Here is a 15,928-nt window from a genome sequence, read left to right on the forward strand (position 1 = left end):
TGGAGACAGCAGTTAGGATTCAAAGGCTGCAGAAAAATCACCCAAAGTTGTATAGTTCTGGTCTTTAATTCTGCACAACTCACATGAGCCCACTTGCCAGCTCACTCTTAATTGCTGGACTTGTCTGGAGGTAAAAGACTTTGCAAAGCAAAATAACTATTTAACTTGCAAGTCAACACTCGGATTGCAGCAAAAGGAAATGAAAAACTAAACAGACTTTATTGCTGTAACTAAAGTGGTGACTCCATCAGCCTCAATGGCAGCTGCAGCTTGATTTCACAGAATCCTTCTGTAAAAACTGAAGATACAATACTGATATTTAAAACAGTGTTAATAGCAAAGGCTATTTCACACCAAAATAAGAATGCACACCTCTTTCTTTTCTAACTTAATTACTCTGTAAACAAACCCAGCACTTGTGTTAGGCTAAATCCTGCACTCTTCTGAATTTGAGGAAACATCTATTTTCAGAGGAGATGAGGCGGCTCATCTACCAACAGACTCCACACTCCCTTGACACTGGCAGTGGAGAGAAGACCTAGGTGGAATAGGACTGCATAGCACAAACCACCACAAAACCAGAAACAAATGCCTTTTAAATAAAGAAAAGGTACAGTCCAATGTGTAGCAGCCAGGAGGTACTATTGCAATAGACAGTTCTATGAAAACATTAGCTGCATGCTCAATCACAACCCTCTTTCCTTCCTCAGAGCCACAAACAACGTGATACATGGTAGAGAAACGAACATGATTATGATACTGCATGCCCACATGCAATATTCAAGATTTCTTCATAACCTCAAAGGGATTACAGGAAACTGGAAAAGGTGCAGGAAGTGCAACAATAATGCAGAGTGAAGAACCACCAAATAGACAGCACCCTCAACCTCAAATCACTGAATCACTGAGGTTGCAAAGGACCTTTTGAGAGCAACTAGTCCAACCTCCATGCCCAAGCAGGGTCACCTACAGGTGGTTACCCAGGACTGTGTCTAGTTGCATTTTGAAAGTTTCCACAGATGAAGACTCTACAACCTCTCCGGGCAACTTCTGCTAGTATTTGGCCACCCTCACAGTAAAAAGTGGGGGTTTTTTTTGTTTTCAGAGGGAATCTTCTGATTTTTAATTCATGCCCATTGCCTCTTGTCCTGTTGGTGGCACTACTGAGAAGAATCTGACTCCCTGTTCTTCATTCCCATCAAGTATTTACACACATTGATATGATCCCCCCTGAGCCTTGTCTTCCAGGCTTAACAGCCCAAGCTCTCTCAGCCTCTCCTTGTATGAAGGATGCTGCAATCCCTTAATCATCTTTGTGACCCTGCACTGGACTTGCTCAAGTAAGTCCGTATCTTTCTTGTACTGGGGAGCACCGCAACTTGACCTAGCACTCCAGGTATGGTCTCACTAGTGCTGAGTAGAGGGGAAGGATCGCCTCCCTTGACCTGCTGGCAACACTCTTCCTAATGCGGCCAAGGATGCTGTTGGCCGCCTTTGCCATGAGGGTGCACGACTAATGAAAGACATAATGTAAGGTAGGTAAATCAGGAGAAAAATCATGAATGATTTGGATAAGATAAAGGACAAATTGTTCATCACCTCTTCTAATACGAAACCCAGCCAGGCGTGAGGTGACAGGTTCAAAAGGGACAAATAGACGGTTCTCTCCCAGTGTGTAGTTAAGCTGTGCAACGCACTGCTGCAGGAACTTGTGGATACTGGAAGGTTGTGTGGGTTCAGAGTTGGAGGTTCATGAATGAAAAATCTATTGTGTTAATAAACACAGATACAATGTTGTTGAATCAAGAAATTCTTGAGCTGCCAATTGCTGGAGATTAGGAGAATATTATGAGAAAGAATCAACACCAGATCAGAAGAGGACAAATACCACAGACACTTTGCTACTGACAAGGATAAGATACTGATCCAGACAAACCTTTTTACTGATCCAGGATGGCTTTCCTTACGACAAATTGTAAGAGAAGCATGCTAGGCATGAAAGCATCAGTTGCTTTTTTCTCAGTCCCTGACAATCCAATGGAACTACACAGGAACGAAGATTTCAGCTGAGGCAAATCCAACTCCATGGGAAATCCTCAGTGACAGAACTATCACAATTCTCCTTTGCAGGAGCTGGGATTCTATGGAGAGCTGTGTAAGACTCGTACGTACTCCATAGGTTCTGGGGATTTGTTTGTCATGTGCCTCGAGCTGCAGAATATTACTTTAGCCAGCAAACTGTAACAGCATTCACAGGGTAGTTGAACCAAATGGATTTTGCCTGCCAATCCCAATTTTCCTGGGGACTAGAATTTGGTTTTCGTAAGCATCTCCTTTATTCGCAATGCTTACAATTTAAGATGTCTTTAGTTGCATGCTGCATATGTACAGACTTGTAATAGAAACATAAAGTTGATACCTTACCAATGAGGTAAGATACCAGAAGAAACAGCGTAACAAAGGGTTAAAAGGCCTGTATCGACAATTCCCAGGACATAGCTGTCAGCAGTAAACTAAGGAACATAGTTATGGCAAGACTAAAAGGCCTGCACTCTAACACCTCACAGCACAGATGATTTGTCAGCACAAGATCCTGCATTCTAAAATGAGGAGATTGACAACAAGGCTGCTATGTATCCCATAACATTAATTTTGGAATTAGCCCAACAGGAAAAACAGACTAAAGATGTGTATTTCAAACAAGAATCATAGAATACTAGAATGGTTTGGGTTGGAAGGGACCTTAAAGATCATCTAGTTTCGAACATACTGCCATGGGCAGGGACACCCTCCACTAGACCAGGTTGCCCAAAGAAAACAAAGCCAAACAAAAACCCCCAGTGGTCAGGAACATGGACTAAGACTCATGGAAGCTGAAGGCAGCAAGACCTTAATGTGAAGGACCACCCATTCAGAACTGACAACTGTGAAAAGATACAAGAGGTCTGTCCAAAGTACTAGGTTGCCATCACCAAGCAAGAAGAACCAGAGGGGTTCATGAGGACTCAAGAGCTGGCATTTCTTGTCCTTTGCATCTCACAGAAACAACACTGGCCAGACTTCCTTCACTCATGCACTGTGGTGTTTGTGGGTATGCAAGTGCATATTAATGAAATCTGAGTAAGAGAGTTTGAATGCACAAAACCAACTTGCTTGAAGCTTTTGCAAGTAAGTATCACCTTCCCTTTTCACAGTATCACACACTGAGTTTTATTTTGCTAATTTCTCTACATTATTACACAGAAGATAGTGTGTCAACGCATTGCAGATTCTTGCAAGAAGAAAAACGTGCATCGCACACAGCCTTTTTCAGTGCTCTGGGCATATTTTCCACTTGTGTGGAACACTGACATAAAACCTGTAAATTTATTCCAAGGAAAAAATCTATAAACAAGGAGTTTGTGTACATTTGTGCAACAGCTAGGAATATGAGCTTAAAAAAATATAAAAAATCAGAATTTTGCAGTCTAGCAAAAAACACTTTTGCTTTAAAATGCCCACTAAGTTACGGAACTGTTTACCTCAAAAATGAAACAACAGTAATTTCTTACCAGTCTCTTTTGCTGAAGCTGTTCTCTAAGTAATCTGTCTTCTGGTAAAACATCACATAGAAGAAAATAATTGTCCTGTTCTTCTGTTAAGAGATTAGGGAGTGTGGGTAAGGGATGGGAAGTTGCAGCTGCTTTGAATATTCCTGGCACATAATTTGCTAAACCTTTGGAATGTGTTACGAATGTGAGAATGTGTTTTATAATCTATAAAAGTCAGTTATTTCAATTTCATAATTTAATGAAACATGCTTAAATATTTGCATATACATATTTATAAGACCTTTACATCATTTATATTGCAGTTACAAAGACAAGAGTCTTGCACAGGTTTTCCTCACTACCAGCTTTATTTTTTTTTATGATGGTTCTTCTGGAGACATAAAGCAATTTTAATCATTTATATTGGTCACAGTATAAAGTCAGCATGGAAGAAACATGAAATCATGTTTAACTTTATCTTGCACGTAGGATTTTCAGTTATTTCCCTATGTAATTGTCAGTTTTCTGTACTTAATCATCATTTGGTATACCCTCCCCTTACTCCAACTGATCACATTACCTTTTACCATCAGATCTGGTTCCATATGCAGATATGCACCACAACTGTTTAGTAACACACATTGAGACTTGTCTAATTTGCATTTCTACTTATGTGTTTTACCCACATTTTATGTTTACTAACTAGTAAAACTATTTATGTTCATATCCAATTCAATAGTAAAAAAACTTATTCAAATGAATTACCTTAAAATCACTCAGCACGTAAGAAAATATGAAAACACAAAAATATTTTGCATTTGAAAGTTACTTATTTATTAATCAAAGGGTTATGTGGTTGGTGAACTGAAGTGACTATTATTAAGTCTTTTACAATATGAAACTTGCTAGATTTCAGCCTTTCCTACCTTTTCATACAAAAGCCTGTGTGAAGAAGAGAAACCCCCTGATTTCTAAGCTATCAATTTTGAAGGAGATAGTAATTAAAATTAACAAATTTGTTAACAAACACACAACGAAGTATTCTCATTGTCCTGTGGAAGGGCTAGTGATGGTTTATAATTCTGACAAGCTCTGATATTCAGGCACTTGATTTGCAATTTTCAAACTGAGTGCTAAAGTGTTTCAGATGCAAAAATATACACATGTAAGAGAAATGCAATTATGGTCTTTGGAGTGATTTTCGTGTTTTCTAGGACTATTTTTTCAAAAATTAATTTAAATAATTAAAACAATTTATTTTCATCCATTTCGTACTCAGTTTTCACCTTCCACCCATCTCTGACACTGGCTGCATGAATTTCTTCCTCTCTTTTAAGCTTTCCATGGAGAATTAAAGATGCAGGAAAGACCTAATGTTCTCTTATCTGCTTGCAGATAAACTATATTTTTCTGTTAGAAAAGAGGAAGCCAAAGAAATGCATCAGCTACATCCGAGAGAAACACTTCCTTTGCACAGTCATCACTGTCCTTATGATGGGATGCCCCGCTGTGCCAACGGCCATACTCTTGGGGCAGTAAGCACTGCAGTAGGGCAAAGGAAAGGCAGTTGTGGCCCTGATGTCCAGGAAGAGTTAGCGACATCAGTAGGGGCGGTGGACAGGGTGAAGTTGGAAAAGACAGCTCACTGGGAATGTTTCTCCACATTTCTGGAAGGGATGTCACCAACTATTTATGCAGTGGGTACCAAAGCTTCCACAGCCACGATGTAAGCAGCGCGGCTTCTAGGCCTTGATTTGCATCTGGCCCTAATTCGGCAGCACATTTAAGCACGTATTGAGCTCATCCTCACTCAGCACAGTGCTGAAGCACATGCTGCAATCCTTGGAAAAGGTAAGTTTAAATATGTGGTTGAGAGTTAAACATTATTTCTGTGGTTTTCTGACTTAGTGTAGGATTACTTCACACTTGGCTGATCAAAGCAGGACTATATACCAGAAATTATCACATGATTTGGCCAAAAGGGAGTAAGCAAGCAGTATACTTACCTAACGGAGCTTCCGAATTTGTTCTTATTACACTGCAAAAGTCTGTGATGGGCTGTTCTGCAAACCTCTTCTTCCAGTACAAGATGTATCTTTAAAAATAAGGGAGAGATGATTAGTGAAAAAGGAAATATAAAAAAAAGATCTGCTTTCACTTTTTCCATCCTCTAAATTCTTAAGAGTGTTTTGTGTTTTTTTTAAATTCCCATGTCTGTTTTTTCTTCCTTTAATCTCATTTTCCAATTCATTAAATTCATTCAGCTTCATTAAAACTGGGTTTAAGCATCCTGTCAAAATGAAGAACTCAGTAAGAGATTTGCATTAAGCTTTACATAACACTTTGACCTATTCACATCTTCAGACAGAAGTGCCACTCAGATGCATCTTTACTGAAAAGATATACTACAGAGTACTCTCAAATTCCCAAAATATTGTGCTCTGTGTTCTGCAAGATGCAGGCAGGAATCTGAAACTCAGTAAAAACACCAACTTGTCAAAAGTGAGGTTTTCGCAGGTCTCCTGTGGAGTTACAGTGAAAGCTGTAGCTTGGCAGACAACTAGAAAGACAGAAAAATGAAGTCCCCAAACACCTGGGGGTGGGATAGCAGGCACAATAAGGAAAGCCCTAAACACATCTTGAAGGTTTAACCCATCAACAACAGTTGTCTAGAAACATTCTTGTAATATCACTGTATTATAGCAGCATTAACAGACCCCAACTGAGATTAAGTTCCCACTGAACTAGAAGCTACTGTCTAACCAAGAAGAAATCATCACCTTCAATTATACGATGAAGGGAACCAAGCAAGCCTTATGCTAATTATTCAGAATCTTACTATTAAAAAAAAAAATCTGGAAAAGTGCATGCTTATATTTATACTCATGTGCAAGATATAAATCATGTGAAAGTCAGTAAGGTAAAGGCTAACTATTCAATGACAGCTTCTTATTGACATGCCATCAAATTAGGAAAAGAATCATAAAAAATCAGGTATTATTATGGGGACATTTCTAAATAGTTGCAGCTTTTAATACCAGTGCAATCTAAAAGTTTACTTGCCACAGCTATCACATCTCATGGTGGTTCATATTACCTTCTACTTACCATCTATCTTACCATATCAGCCAAGGAATCAGCACATATTTGTTTCTGCTAACTCTGACATGGAGAGGATTAACCTCTGGTACAGCAGACAGCTAAGCACAGTGAAGCCAGCATGCATGACTGAAGCGCATTCAGAGTCATCATTAGATGTCAGTATGTGAGGTGTGAGTGTTTTGTTGTCCCCCCTGCCTACTTCACTGTTCATAACGCACAATAGAACAGTCTTGGTGCTACACAGAACAGCAAGTCTTCAAGAATAACTTATCCTTGAGCGTTCAGGTCATAAATGTGCAAATGAAGGGATTTCAAGATGTCATTTAGTCTGTCCCCTGCACTGATATACATGAACACCATTCAGACAAACTCACCTAACCATAAACATCTGTGCTATGAAGCTTACTGTTAAGGGATTTCATAGCATAAGACTTAACCCAAATAATCAGTGATCAAATAAAGCCAATTCCATGTTATAATTCCAGGGGGAGAGAATGAATTATTAGTGTCCACAAGTGATCATGTCCAATCACGCAGTGGAAGCTTATTCACCTTATCTCCTCCCCTTGCCTTAATGCCAACTTATCTTGATTCTTCCGAGTTTAAAAAAAAAAAAAAAAGTTTTCTATTAGCATTGCTCTTCTCTGGATTCTCCACTTCTTGTAGTTCTGTCAAGAAATGTATTCCTAAGACTGACTGTAACTCATTGCTAAGTATAACTAAAGTGCTATGTTCTCATAATTGTTTCCCTGTATTTTCCACGCTTCAGTTTAACACTTCAGATTATACTTCTTTTTTTGCGTGCATAGTATTAGATTATTTTACTGATATTCAGTACAGCAAATAAGAGAAGGCACACTTCAGAGTAACAACTCTATCATTTCACATCCTGGGGCCACTTTCTAGAAGATTTGGCTACCATCCAATTGCATTAGCAGCAAAAAGAATCTAAATAGAGAGTTTCTTGAAAAGGTGATTTTAAAATACATTTCTATTAAAACAGAATAATCCCTGAAGCACACTTAAACTGGTGGTCCATGACTGAGCAGCTCTGATCCCTTTATTTATCTGAGGAAACTAGCATTATCTCCAAAGAACATTGCATTTTGTTCTGCCTGCTTTCAGCATAAAACCAAACAAAAACAAGCATCAGTTTTCAATTTTAAGCAACATTAAGCTCATACATCTGAATAAGGATTTATATGGCTTACATTTCTCCTCCTAAATTTCATCTTAATATTTCTTCTTTTTTTGCATCTTGATAGACATGTTATTGGCTTTGGCTGAGTAACTAATCACAGAATATCTACAGAAAACTCCTTTTTGTTGAGAAATTACCCAGCTAACATTTAAACACTGCAACAGAACTATGTACAAACTGGCAGGTATCGTCTAGCCTACCACCGGGTCCATACATTGCTGTGTGTGAAAGCAAAATGCCAAGCAAGCGCCTAGTCTCTGAAGTTACAAGCCAGCTGGGGCCATGCCAGCTGCTAGGCAAAGCTGAGAGAGAGAAAGCCAAACGTGACCCTGCTGAGATGATCAACGACACAGCTGTAGAAGGAGTCACTGTTTTATGTAGATCACAGTACTGTAAAGTATAGTTAAGGATTAATGTGATTTCTGTGGGGAAATACTGGCATCCTTAAAATAGAGCAAATTAATCTCAGAATGTGAGAGAACCTGTACTGAACAGCTTCGGTGTACAATACACAGCTTTAAGACATTGTACAGTGGCAGAAATAGTCTTGGTCTATATGAATAAAACCCAAAATTGGGAGACGTGATTGTCTAGAATGTGCTTTACAAAATAAACAGCTTTCTAGTTTGTACACAACTTGTTGATTAGTGACAGGACCTGAAAAGTCGCTAGGATATGTCAAAGAATGACTAACACAGGAATTGCCCTGTATTCTAATATCAAGTTCCCTGGTCCCAGCAACATCTGGGGGCTGTGAAGTGGGAAGAGAATGGGCAAATAATCTTACAATCCAGCAACAAAAAATGTCATCAAAAAAGTCATAAAAATCCTCCCACAACACCCCACTGATTTTTAAAGTATTTTAAAAAGATGACTTCTAGTTTTCTGAAGGTTTCTATAATATCTGCACACATGCACACTCATTTTAAACAATATAACCCTTACCTGCTGAAATCTGCAATCAGTTTCACATCTGCTATGACGAGCTTGTGTTCAATAATCATGTGCTTTAGGAGCTGGTTTTGTTCTGCTAAGAGATAGCATTCTTTGCAGATAATACAAGGCACATAGGGAGTACTTTCTACTGCAGTAACACCTCCTGGACTTTCTGGCAGAGACAGAGGCTCCAAAATACACTCTGTATCTAAAATAAATAAAAAGAATAATTAATTTTGACTAAGTGAATAAATCTACATCACTTGGAGTACTTTTAGGCAGTACACAAAAAACCTGTTTTGTTTGATCCCAGTTTTGTTGCATGGATCACTCCAGCAACAAGGTGTACGGAAGCCAGTTGACTGCATTATTTCCCACAGTGGGAGGACAGCACAGGACAGTTCTCAAGCACTTGCTCCAACTGAAACTCCCAGCTAGTACCAAGCCAAAGCTTATCAGATGGCACAAGTGCTCTGCTTATTACTAAAGGCTGTTTTACAATGAGAAACCTACTTTTCATCCTCTCACTACCTAGTCTACCTGTTGATATGAATGAAGCTACTGTCTTTGACACATCCCTCATACTATCAGGAAGGAATTAGACTCTATAGCAGACTGTTTTGTATGGTGATTTCTCCTAATTATGCTTTTATTTATTGCACAAGACTTCTATTATTTTCTGATTCACTCTTGAAAGTCTGTATGCATTTGTCTTGCCTTTTTTTTTTTTCCCATTAGCATCTCACTTACTGTTCTGTGACAAAGGCAAAGACTACTCTTGACAAGGATTACTGCCACATGGAAGCTTATGCCCACTGAAATGTTTCCTAACTGTACATGTATTGAGGAGGGGCCAGGCATGCCCCGTGTGGAAAAGTCAATGGCCCGTGTTTGTACTATCCTGCACCAGTCAGCTATAGGTTGCTCAAAGGATGGCACGCAGAGGTGGGTCACTGGCTGATGTTCTTCAGGTTTGCTGCTGTTTCTAGTTCAACAAGTAGGTGGTTTGCACACTACTACAGTAATATTGCAAACAAGCAGACTGACCCAGGGTATATTTCCCACACATTTAAAGAAAAGCAGTGTAAATTCATAAACTCCTCCGCTGGTATAAATTAGTGTAATTCATTAAGAAGCACTGTGTGACCAACAGATTTCAACAGCTGACGCCATGAGCCTAACCAAATTCCAGTTGTCTGGAAATAGACCATGGTGTTCATTTTCCAAACAGATCATATCTTGGTCTTTAGTGAGGTTTATTTTGGAAGCAAAATACTAATTTCCATATGTATCTTCAATCTTAGCTACATCAATTCCAAATAGCAAAAGGAGAGTAAAAGCAAACAGAAAAAGCTCCCCAATAGCTCCTGCACTCTGAGGATGAAAACTGAAAAGAAAATGTCACGGGTCTCCTTGACTCTTGTGATATGAAGTTAACTTGTGCAGCAGGAGAATAAATATATCCCTGGATTCCTGTAGTGACATGAACACCTCTGGAAAGAAATTAAATTTCACAGAATCACAGAAGGGTTGAGGTTGGAAGGGACCTCTGGATGTCATCTGGTCCAACCCTGCTGCTTAAGCAGGGCCACCTAGAGCTGGTTGCCCAGGACTGTCTCCAGTTGACCTTTGAGTATCTCCAAGGATGGAGACTCCACAGCCTCTCTGGACAACCTGTGCCAGTGTTCCGTCACCTTCACAGCAAAAAGGTGTTTCCTGATGTTCAGAGGGAACCGCCTAGGTTTCAGTTTCTGAAGATATCTAAAGAATTAAGAAAAAGGCCTTCTTCCAAGCCTATTATTTTGTCACACGGGAATTTTAAAATGTGTAAGGTTACAGGAAGTTTAATTAACAATATTTATCAGATAGAAGAATCAATGTATGACAATTTTTGACTTACAAAATTCAGATGTATGAATTATACATTGGTAAGCACACTAAGTCTGATAATCTGATAATTTGTCCACACAGAAAATTTGGAAAATAAATTTAGAAATCATAACCATTTAGATTTTTTCCCTAGGAAAATAAGCTAATGGAGCAGTGCTCCCCCCATCCTCTGCCAAGACTTTGAAATAACCAAAGAAGGGCTGCAGTTTCAGACTTGGGAAGTTCCTAAAAGCTCTCTGAACAAATTTCAGGTAAATGTAAAGGAAGAGGTACAGAGAGGGGAACGGGACTCCGCCATCCATTGTGCGTGCTGTTGTTCAGCAGCGGCTGGACAGCCAGTATGGACACGTATTGCTCCAGAGCAGGCACAGCATGTGCTGATGGCTGCCCCACGAGGGTGCTGCAGGGGACTGAGGGTAAGCTGGAGTTTCTGGGAGCCACAGGTGGGAAACAGGACAAAACCATGGGAAATACGGCTTCATCATTTCCATGCCACTCTTGGAACTGCCCTGCACAACTGTTGAGGCTTCTACTTACAGCATTTGAAAAACAAAACTTCCTGGAAAGGTAGTGGCTTGGCAGAAGACTGATGGTGAGGTTACACTGAATTCAGTTTATCCCATAAAACTAAGCAGCGTGGAGAGATGGCAGCACACACAGCATGGAATTACCTGGAGCAATACAACTGCTGTTGACAATCTAACATTTTTCCTCTCAAAATTTTACCTGCACTTCAGCCCATTCCCTTCCCCCAGACATTTCTTTATTAAACTGGCATTGCATAAAGTGTTCCATTTTTCCTACTTTAAGAACAGCAGCTGCTACATGAAGTGCTAGAGCAATCTTCATGAAAGGGTTGGCTATCCCAAGAAAAACTGATGTTTTCTGCAAGACTCTAGGTTTGTGCATTCTCACAGTCCGTAGTAGTTTGTAGCCTGAAGAATCATTAAAACATGTTTACTGAGAAAAGCAGAGCAACTTAATTTCCTTTGCAATTGCTGACTCTCACTGATGCCAAGAGAACTAAGAAGATACTCTGTCAGCCAGTTCAGCTGTGCCCAGTAAGCAGCTACACTGCTTTTTGTTCATTTTTGGTTTAGGTCTGTTGCAATGACCTAGTTAAACATTTATAAGTCCAAATAAACAAGTGCCTATCTGCCTCAACAAACCAACTTTCAACAGATAGGTGTGTGTGGCAGGAACTGCTACTCAACATAGACAAGGAGCCGATACAGCTATTTAGCATAAGTACTCAGGAATAGCAATTGTTTGGGTTGGAAGAACTGAGCTGTTCATCTTTAATTGTAGTGGTAAGTTGCAGAAAGGAATAAACTGGGGTGAAGATTGTTTTGCTGCCCAAAGAGAATAGCTAATAATTAACAAAAGAGAAGAACTTAAATATAGACTACTGTACCAGCTTGGCAATTGCGGAAGCTTATGTAATTTATTTCAAAGGCACTTAAAGGAGGAGGTGAGGGAAAAAAAAATCCATGAAAATATCTTTGTACTCATCTGCTGCAAAAAACGCTGGACAAGAGAATAAATGCACAAAGAGCTGAACAAAGATGCACAGCCTTTAGCGTAGCACTTAATGGACTAACACATAACACAAACATCAAAAATAGTACAAATAAAGCTAAGCATATTTTTGAAATCTCTCCAAAAGCAGCTAGTTTTGATGCTATAGTTGGAGCAAACTGGCCACAGGTACTGAAGAAAAGCTGTTAACTAAAGCACAGCTAAGGGCTAACAGGGTAATAAAAACACTCAGATCGAGTTCTTGGACTCCACCAGGACTCCCACATGCAGAGGCACTTGAAAATGAGGGAAAAGCAGTGAGCTTTTCTCTTAAAATCTACTGCCACAAGAATGACTTCACAGGGTCAGATCAGACATCTATCTAGTGCAAGTGCCTTGGCTTATAGTGGCAAGAAGCAATTACCTAGGGAAGGGTATAAAAATAGGGTAAACAAACAGTAATCACACAAATAGCATAGTCTTCCCGAAATCTGAGGGGGGAGGGTTTCAGTCACAGGCTGTACATGTACCTCAGTTTAACAGTGGTTTATGGCTTTCTTTTTACCACGGTTTTGTTTCAGTGCTGTTTGAAATATTGTCGGTCTTTAACACCTACAAAACCTGTAGCAACATTTCATGTTCTCCTAATGGTCCTTTGTTCCCTGTTGCCCTTGTTCAGCTCTTGGTTAGGTCTACCCTGCCTTTCCTCATGTGCTCAGGTGGGGGGTAGTTTGAAAACGCCCCAAGCTGGAAGAAAATGGATTTCTAAATCAGAGCAGTTTTTCCTCAATCTCTTCTCTATTTCTTTTTTATTCCTAGCATTTTGCTTGCTTTTAGGATCATTGAACTAACCACTGAATTATCTTCAGGGATTTCAAAGTCTCAGAGAAGTTGTCACTCAGGTGTTAATATACAAGGCAGTGGACATATCCTTTGCGTTCACTCCTATGTGTGTTACTTCTGCTTTTGTTAACCCTGAATAGCACTTTTTTTGTCCAGTTCACTCAAGTACCATAAGATTCTTCTGCAATGCTTCAGTTGGCCCTCCTGCTTACCACCTGGGGAAAAAAATGTGTATTAACAGCTAAATTTATCACCTAACCCCCTTCATACTTGTGTCTGCGGTGAACAGCCCAGGACCTAGCTCCCTATGAGAACAGAGCCTTATAAAATCCATCCATTAAGTTTCTGCCAAATCATCCTGTCACCACTGAGTTTTCCTCCTCTGCCTAATGGAAAAACAGCACGACTGTTACACAAACAGATATCCCAAAGGCTTCACAGAAAGCTCACTGAACTCAGGAACTAAGAAAATCCCTCTCTCGTTCACAGAATTGACAGTTGACACCATGTTGTTCAACCTTTAACAGGACAGATAAAATCGTGGTCTTTTAACAGCTAAAAAGTGTAGATTATTAGAAATAAGAGACTAGAGGAATATTTTCTTTGAAAACAAAGACTAAGAAGTATATCCAGTTCTTCAGGGGAAAAGAAAATTAAGATTTTGAAGATATTTGACAATGAGATGATATAGAAAATGATTTAGATTACACAAATTACATTCAGTTACTATTTTTTATTACAAGCACCCATAGGATACCAAGTACAATGGAATCCTGACCCCTGCACAGGCACTTGACACACCATTACAACAGTGATAAAACAAAATAATAAAAAAAAAACAGGCTGCCTGTTATGGAAATTATATGGTTTTATTCTAAGTGTTGTTATAACATAGACCAGTTAATCTTCACAGCTAATGAAGCAACAGGCTCAAAACAGATTAATTGTCCTTACTGGAACATTTTTAGTTCCAAATACAATTGTTCTCAAATCAAAACTCATGTTAGTTTTCACATCAGGTAAACGTTACGCCCCCACAGTTATAATACAGACAACAGCAGTACAGGCAATGTACTCTACCTGCACAATCACACATGCAATTATCACAAAGCAATATGCCGTGCAATTTTATGGCCAATACAATAGATGTGACTATCAGAAAGAAAAGGAAAGATTCAGCATTTGAAGGTGAGTTGTGAAAGGCAAAGTTCTCAGAGATGGTTTAGCCAGTGTAACTGCTTGCTGCCACCAATAAGTGAAGGGATGTCTTGTTATCCTGTCTTTCTCCACCTTATCCTACCACCCCTAACCATCTACTGCTGCCCTTCTGCTGGCTCCTATGCTTGCCAAATCCTTTGGAACTACTCACTTCTTTCTTTTTGCTCAATAATGCTGAAAATGATCACAGAAGAGTCCACCAAGTGCAAGAGCAAACTGAGTGCACGACGAGAAGCAGCAAGATGAAACAGGACCTTCCTCTTCTCATCTCAGCTTCCTCCTCTCTTCTCAGCTTAACAGTGTCAGCTGTTTCATGTAATTTTACCATAAGCATGCCTTATTAAGTGTGCAAGGTTCCTTCAAAAGCATTACACACAATGGAAAAGAAAACATTATGATTTTATCACTGTGCTTCTTAACAAGGACATCTGGCACTGGCTTCAGTTTGCAAAACCTACTGCTGTCAGTATAGGCATACGGAATGCACTAAACGCGGTACAGGCTGTTATGCTCAATTCTTTTCGGTTGCACATCTGAACTATGTGCTCTGGCTAGATCTGGGGAAGAGCTGAACGCTGCTGCATAAATTACATTCTCTAACTGGAAAGAGGAGGTACTGGGGTTCAGATCAAGGAAATAACTTCACTGCTACAACTCCTAACTCACATGGCTTGGCCCTGGGCTGGAACCTGCAGCCCTGAGTCAAGCGCCCGAGCTCAGGGAGAGGCAGAGCCCTCGAGCCAGCAACCGGCAGCTAAGGGAGGATCTCCCTAAATTAGTCTGCAGGGAATGCTGAGGAGAGGGGCACTCGTATCCTTCTTTAAGCTTTGCCACCAGATAAAAAGGAATGAAAGTCACGACTCCAGAAGGAAAGGAGGTAATGTAAGTCCACAGACAAGGGTTTTTAACTAGGGAAGAAGAAATCTAACTCATTTTAAAAAGATTAAGCAGTGTCCATTTCTGGGCTCCCCAGTTCAAGAAGACAGGGAACTACTGGAAACAGTTCAGCGGAGGGCTACGAGGATGATGAGGGGACTGGAGCATCTCTCTTGTATGAGGAAAGGCTGAGAGAGCTGGGTCTGTTTAGCCTGGAGACGAGAAGACTGAGAGGGGATCTCATCAACACGTACACATATCTAAAGGGCAGATGGCAAGAGGACGGGGCCAGGCTCTTTTCAGTGGTGCCCAGTGACAGGACAAGGGGTAATGGGCACAAACTGGAACACAGGAAGTTCCATCTGAACATGAAGAAAAACTTCTTCACTCTGAGGATGACAGAGCACTGGTAGAGGCTGCCCAGAGAGGCTGTGGAGTCTCCTTCTCTGGAGATATTGAAAACCCGCCTGGACGCGATCCTGTGCAACCTGCTCTAGGTGATCCTGCTTTAGCAGGGGGGCTGGACTAGATGATCTCCAGAGGTCCCTTCCAACCCCTACCAATCTGTGATTCTGTGATTTTATTATCAGAATACTCTGAAAATTCAAGACTGCATGTAGTCTGAGAAATGAAATGACGAAAGAGGAATTCATACAAATTGGCTTAAGACATATTTACAGGCTTCATGTCATTTTTTTGCAGTTTATGGCACAACAACAAGGCTTTAGGTTGAAGAGTGTATTATGTAAATATAGACATGCAGAATATATATTTATAAGCCCACTGTTGGTAACACAAGGATAATGAAACAAAA

General features: G+C 40.0%; 1 protein-coding gene across 2 annotated transcripts in view; it reads right to left on the reverse strand.

Moving 5' to 3' along the window:
• The window catches only part of ZNF277 (zinc finger protein 277), a 56,743-nt gene that overhangs the window by 27,069 nt on the left and 13,746 nt on the right, over positions 1 to 15,928 (reverse strand). For both annotated transcript variants that reach the window (XM_054817130.1, XM_054817140.1), the window contains 3 exons: positions 8,779 to 8,977; positions 5,537 to 5,625; positions 3,552 to 3,634 (listed from right to left, as the gene is read on the reverse strand). In XM_054817130.1, the coding sequence (XP_054673105.1) occupies positions 3,552 to 3,634; positions 5,537 to 5,625; positions 8,779 to 8,977 (371 nt within the window). The remainder of the gene's footprint in view (positions 1 to 3,551; positions 3,635 to 5,536; positions 5,626 to 8,778; positions 8,978 to 15,928) is intronic.

This window comes from Grus americana, chromosome 1 (genome assembly GCF_028858705.1).
Source record: "Grus americana isolate bGruAme1 chromosome 1, bGruAme1.mat, whole genome shotgun sequence".
Lineage (NCBI taxonomy): Eukaryota > Metazoa > Chordata > Aves > Gruiformes > Gruidae > Grus > Grus americana.